The 7,195-nt window shown below is 42.0% G+C and overlaps 1 protein-coding gene across 1 annotated transcript; it reads left to right on the top strand.

Moving 5' to 3' along the window:
* Positions 1-1,150: 1,150 nt before the first annotated feature.
* LOC137267533 (uncharacterized) lies at positions 1,151-4,658 on the top strand. Its single transcript, XM_067802012.1, has 4 exons — positions 1,151-1,262; positions 1,552-1,644; positions 3,799-3,900; positions 4,453-4,658. Exons 1-4 carry the CDS (start codon positions 1,221-1,223, stop codon positions 4,591-4,593), a joined length of 378 nt encoding a protein of 125 aa, XP_067658113.1. The 5' UTR covers positions 1,151-1,220; the 3' UTR covers positions 4,594-4,658.
* Positions 4,659-7,195: the final 2,537 nt, after the last annotated feature.

The raw sequence follows: 7,195 nt of genomic DNA, 5'->3' as shown, positions 1-7,195 counted from the left end.
CAGTACATCATGCTTTTGTACTGGAGAATGTCCCTGGCATATTCAGATAATATTCAGTGACCGATTAAGTCCAAAGATCCTCATGACATGGGACCGAGTTCTCGAAACAAACGTACGTCTGAGTTTTGACTTAAGCTCGAGCTTTTACTCAAATCATTGAAAACGCAACATACATTTTCCAGAATGAACGTTAACTGAAATCGGTATCAAACTCAAACTTTGTAGACAATTGAGTTTGGTGGATAGATTACTTACGCTTTGGGGACTTTTATATTCTAAAAAGCACATCTGAGTTAAAATACAGCTGTTTCAAACTGCCAAACTCAGTTTGAGATATGAGTAAAAACTTTATTTTGTTTCTGGGTGGGCCAAGATAGAGTTATTTGACGTAAGACACCACCAACGTCAAGTGTACGGTGTGGCCTAGCAGGTCGTCAATGAAGAATGGTCATGCGTCCAGAAGATTGTTATCGAACTTTAAGGCCACCCAATCCAGGATGTTTACAGCCAAATGTTCCCCAACATCATCGACGAACCCGCGCCAAAAGGCACATGCTCACTCAACAGTCATCTCAAAAGAAATCGACTTTCGTCCGATCAGTGGACCTTCCACATGACATCAGATTCCAGTGACGTCGAGTTTGACGCCCAATTAGCCATGTTGCTTGTGTTCAGGGGTCAACAGCGGATGTGTGATAGGTTGTCTGGTCCTATACTGGCCTGTTTTAGCTCTGCTCTGTTGAACAGGGCCAGACATGATCACGTGCACCATCCACAGCATTGTGGTCGTCATTATCATCACAGTATTAATGTAACATATATTACAGTGTGCTTCTCGGTCTGCATGGTCCTATATGGCGATTTTAAATCGTATGGATGGTGTGGATGACTTCATGTCATCACACCTTAACGGTACAGTTGTCGCTCATGGCATCAACCACTGGCCGAGGGTCGCATTAAGAGGTTGCCACATTGCTATGGTGCCACACGAAAAAATATGACTATAGGTCAAGACAAATAGGCAACTCACAAATAGAAGTGACGAACCCTGTCCATGAACTAAGACTCACGGTTCTGCAAGTCATTCTGATAACGCGATTGTGACAAACGACACTCCTTTCCCACGATCTACTCTAAAATAAAACCTGCCAATCCCTTACTGAAGTGTATTTAAGACGTACTGGTCATTCAGCTGTCCTAGTCGTCCAAAAAAAATAATCATGAGGGTTTTTATCATCCTGGGGCTCTGTGCTCTCGCTACTGTGAGTTTGTCATCTTTGACAGGAAATCATGGATATCCATTTGTTGATATCGCTCTTCGACAAGTCGACAAAAAGTAGTACTAGCTCTGTCGCCTAACAGAAGCCATTGTACAAGGGTGGCACACTTCATAGGGAGGAAAGCTGCTCATCTTATTTTCTTTTTGTGTCGGGGAGCATTTTTTCTTGTTCGTTGTTGCAGTATAGAATTTGCAAAAAAACTTCAATTATTCGTACGTTGTGTCGGCAGCAGTTGACATTAATGAAACAACTCACTCACTCACTCCTCCAGGCCCAGTTCAGACCAGTTGATGTCATCAACAACATCCTCGGCTGGAACAGTGACCGAATTCATGGTTGGAGCTTTGAGTACCACAAGACCCATGTAAGTATGAGATAATACCTAATCTGGGTATAGAATGACTGAGAAGTTAAAGTGTTGCTTTTATCAGACATATGGAGGAATTAAATGTTAGAGTTCGCAAGCTCAACACGACGTTTTATGTACATCCTGTTACCAGTATGAGTTGGTTCTTGTCAAAGTCACATTCAGCAATATTCCAATTCTGAATACCATGACATGGGTCAACCAAGTCAGAAAGTCGGAAACATAAGGTCATGAAGTCCAGTTCTAACCCTTATCTTCACAGCCAGTCAGAATTAGACACAGGGCATTTCCCCATCAGGACAAGCGCCCTTTGGGGCAATTCCTCACATGATGTTTCCCCATTTTGTGCCGCACACCTGTATTGTAACCATTAGGACAAATCCCAACACCCATCACCAATATTGAACAACACAGTGTAACGTAATGCTTAGTGTACATATACTCCTCGAAACCGAGCTTCAGGCCTCCAAGGTTATTCGGAATGAAATCCAATTCAGAATTTGTGATCTGACAGTTAGTTATTTACTTTATTAAGCGTTGCAAGCACAACTAAGGTATTTCGGCAGCGGGGTAGGGCACTTGAAATGAGGAATAGAAAGAAGAAATTTTGAAAGACTGGTGTTGCTGTCCAACATGCTCCTTACCTGATAGGTAGTTGCTTTACCTGCCAGTTATCCCACACCTTTGTAGGCGTTCTACGGTATACTCTTGTACTTGACGTCTTTACAGCGCATGTTGTTTCTCCTCTCTTGCCATCTGAGACGGCCATTCAGTTCAGGTGCAGCTAATTTGGTGGATGTAGCGCTTAGAATCCTTTCTTAGGCACGACTTATCTTTAACAGGAATATGTTGGTGGTATTTTCTCATTAATGAAAATCGGCCACACATACTAAACTGAAGAGAGACCTCATGACTTTGGAAAGCATTATTGGTATTTCATGTTTTAACTACCTGGTTAGTTTTGGCAAGAAAGCGCGTTTCATATGCACAGACATCATGAACATGTCTGTTACAATTTGGGATGTGCGAGAGGTACAGTGTCAGTGCCCGAGGGACTTGTGACCCTTACCCTAATTCCTCCAGTAACACAAGACGACCAGTTTTTATTCACTCTTAGTGATGATGGTGTAACCCACTCTGTCACTAAATTATGCGACTGCAATCAGATGACAGCGTACGAACTCTAGGCTCCAGGCTTGGGGCTTCACCAGACTCTCAACCTGAGGTCTCAAGCCCCGTACCAGTCTCGTCACTTGGTGTCTCATGATTTGGTGTCTCATGACTTGGTGTCTCATGATTTGGTGTCTCATGACTTGGTGTCTCATGATTTGGTGTCTGGAGACCCGACGCAGTTTCGCGACCTGATGCCTCGAAGCCCGCCGCAGTCTCTCGACCTGGTGTCCGACCTTGTCCTGATATGGAATTGTTCGTACACCGTCAGAATACGCTTTTAAGAACGTTGACAGGAGGTCCATATCAATCAGCTAAAACAGCTTCCTCAACCTCCAGGAAATTATTTTTTAGATTTCTCTTTAGACGATACGACAAAGATCTTGATAAAATAATGAAAAATGCAGATACGAAATTTATGGAATTTTCTGTAAAAGGTCGAAACAAAATTTGCAGTACTTGAACGGCCCAAGAATGGCTTCTACTTGTTTTTCTTTCAAATGTTACCATTGGCAGCTGGCATTTTTAGTTGTTTGTACATGGGAAGTTAATCGCTTCCTTATTGCTCTACTGTGTCAACCATGGCTCTGCTCCTAAGAGCTATATCTGTTAGTCTTGGCTGTTCAGGATGCTAAGGAAGAATTTCACTTGACTGCTAAAGTAAGCCTTTGTGTTTTGTGTAACGCCATACTCAGCATTAGTCCAGCTATGTGGCGGCGGTCTGTTAATGATCGAGTTAGGACCATACAACCCAGTTTCAACATCATGAATATTGAACTGTGCAACTTGGATACGATGGCATGTGTCAACAAAGTCATCAAGCCTGATCACCCCATCATTTTAGTTGCCTCTTGGTTTTCTGAACACCAATTCTAACCCTGACATTCACGGGTGAATCAGGCTTGAGCGTTTTCTTGTTTTATATTACGTCGGTGTCATGAAGACGTTCTGACATTGTATCAAGAGATCTGTTTCTATCAGGACGTGCTGTTGGTGAGGAACTCTAACGCCTGCTATCTGGTGCCCGTTGACGATAGCATTGAGAAGCAGTTGGATAGCAAGGACAGCAGAGAAACATTCGAGGTATGCATTTGTTTAAACACATCTATTTCCAAAAGAGCAACAGCATTGATGCACAGGCATGATATTGTTCATCTGAATAGCGCTCCGAAATACAAATAACTTATGGATATAACAGTCGTGAGGAGAACAGCAGGCTATTAGCAAACAATAAAGGTATGTATTAAACCTATAACGTACGTGAGTTAGATGTTACGCCTTTTTAGCAATATTCAAGCTGGAATAGGTCTTCACACATACCATTATGGAGAAAAGAACCCGGAATTCAGATGATTAAACAATCTGGATGATTAGGGTCTAAATTTAATAATCACCGAATCGCTTAAAGATGTTTCTAAAATATCTCTGGAATGTTTGCATTCAGGTTGTGATGAAATGAACCTATTGCGTTTTCAGGGAATAAGTAAATAAGGAATGTTTTTGGCTATTTAGCCAAGCTGATGATTATTGTCATCTATGATTTTCAAGTTAGTGATGATGATGATGATGATAATGATGACGATGATGGTCGTTGTGATGATGATGGTTATGATGAAGATGCTTTTGCTTTTTCAGGACAAAATCTACCAGCAGATCAAATCTCACACCGGCGAGAGCAAGGGAAGCATCAGCGAGCTCCGTACCAAATACCACGATATCCGCGGTGTCGCTGAGTGTTTTAGACACGCCGTCTACGACCTGACTCCAAGCTCCTAAGTCATGCAACAGAGGTTTTCTTCTTGTTCAGTTGGTCAACACATTAAAGTTGATTTCGTGCCGTCGTCGATATCTTTTTGTTTGGGTGAACGATTGTGACAATGAATCTCATTTTTGCTTGTGTACATTGCCGGTAAACAGTTCTATCTGAAGATCTGTACTACAAGGCGTACGACCACTTTAAAGACACACTTAATGCGGAAAGCGATAGGTTAGATGACATCTTGTAATCTGTTCTCCATTTTCATGAACGCAACAAAGCAGTGTAATATAGTGCTCGTTTATATATACAGTATATTAGAATCAGTCTCTTCCTTTCCCTGGAAGAAGCCAACTTGGTCTTTCATCCTTGTCCGGTAATTTAAACGCATTTTGAAGCCTAACAGATGTAAGTGCTAAACTTTCATGGAATTGTATAGACCCAAAACGGTTTACAATTTTTTTCAAATCAAAAGACTACTAATTACCCGACATTTTACTTATCCTAGTTGCGTAGATATATGCTCATCATTTTGACCACAGGATTGTTTTACCCAAACTCAGTAACCTACAGACTAGACTGGAAGATGGGGCGCTGTGGGAGAGCTGGCTAAAGCGCCAGGCTAGTGGTCCATCGAGTTTGAGGTGTCGGGAACGAGCCCACTTGTGACCAGGTCTAAAAACCTTGAAGTCACCTTTGTGTGCAGACTCTTTCCCTGTTGTCACAACCCCTAGTGTGCAGTACACAACCCTGTGCACTGAAAAGAACCCACGAATCCGTTGGCATATGACCAGATGGTGGCCACATGAACACGTGCATATACCTAGCTGCGAGTACAACAACGTGCAGTAATCTTGGACAAAGTACTATCACGATGTGTCCCCGGCCACCCAACTGTGAAATGGGTACCTCGTTAGGATGAGAGAGGCATAATAAACTCGGTGCAGCAAGTGGCAGCAAGAGGGAGTTGAGATTCATAATACGATGTGACGCTGAGACGAACATCCAATGATCGAGGGAAACAAATACCAGTGCCTTGAGCAAGCAATGTTTCCATGGATATGTGCTCCATATAAATACCCAATAACAGTAATAATAAATAATAGGTGGAATATTGTGCAGTTAAGCGAGAAAAGAAAACAAAACACAACACCACCCCCACCCCGGACCACAAAAAAAAGACATGACGAAACATATAAAGAACCAAACTAATCAAAAAGGAAGAAACACCATCATACAGCAACAGCAAGTATGTCAAAACATACCAAACTAAATCAACAAAAAGAAATCAGACAAGATACTGAAGTTGAAAAGGATATGTGGCTGCTCACTTATTATAGACTTTAACTCAGACTTCAGCAGGTCTAGCATGGCTTATGTGTCCTTTCACTGCAGAGCGATTTACTTCCATCAACAATCTGCATCAGCGAAAATATGAGAGAAAAATGTTTCAACCGAAGATCTGCTAGAAACGTACGTGTGTCTTATTGATGCTGCGGAGCGAGGAGTAACTGGGAGGTGACGTCATCGACTACATTTCACTTGAGCACAGGGTTTATTAAAAGACGTCAAGCCTATGGGATCTTAAAAACAAGGAATTTGTTATTTCGACACATGAACAGAAGTATCAGAGCACCTCAGATTCTTCGTAACATCAACATACTACCTTTATCCATAGCACAAGAACTCGCCCAAACTCCAATTAACGTACTATCTGGATACCTGGAGCATAGGGAATATTTAAGGGGTAATCACACAAGGACACATTGAAAAACTACTCATTTTGTGTTAATTATAGATGTGGTGGTTTGACGTTAACGAGCGTGATCAGTGTAAAGATTCTGGTAGAAGATCCTCATGGCATGACTTGGGGCATAAGTATCAATATCGGAGCACAGTGTCTGTATCTGGTGTAACTTATGCCAACTGCAGTAACATCACTGACTCTCCTCTTCACTGGCTGCATCAGACATATACATATGTACTGTATAATTTGAAGTTGACGTAATGAGTTCCATTAGTGATTAAAGAGTTGTTCCAGTGCATCAAGATTTCGTCTGGAATATCTCTCTGGTGACTCCCGTGATCCATAATGTCCCAAACATGATCTCTGGGACTGAGATTGGGTCTTCTGGCGAGCCAAGATAGAGTTGCTTCAGGCAAGAACTCACCAACGACGTGCCTAATGCCTATAAAGAATGGCCATGCGTCACCGTTTTATTGTACAATGAGTTTGAGTGTGTTTGTTGGTTCCTATGGTCCTGAAAGGCGACCTTGGATGACGTAGATCACTGCACTTCATCACGCCTTAACGTTATAGATGTTGCTCATGACATCAACCAACGTAACAAGTTCACAGTAGTTAGTTGCCATATTGCTGGATTGCCACACACTAAAAGTTAAGACAAATAGGCAGCTCACAAACAGAAGCGACGAACCCTGTCCATAAACTGAGACTCATGCTCCTACAAAAAAAAGAAGTCATTCTGATAGCATGATCGTGACAAACGACGCTCCTTTAACACGATCTGCTCTAAAGATAAAACCTGCCAATCCCTTGAAAAGGCGTATTTAAAAACGTATTGGTCATTCAACTGTCCTTGTCGTCAACAAATCTTAATC

This window comes from Haliotis asinina, chromosome 16 (assembly GCF_037392515.1).
Source record: "Haliotis asinina isolate JCU_RB_2024 chromosome 16, JCU_Hal_asi_v2, whole genome shotgun sequence".
NCBI classification, from domain to species: domain Eukaryota; kingdom Metazoa; phylum Mollusca; class Gastropoda; order Lepetellida; family Haliotidae; genus Haliotis; species Haliotis asinina.
The sequence above is the reverse complement of the archived record's forward strand: the minus strand, read 5'-3'. Positions and strand labels throughout refer to the sequence as shown.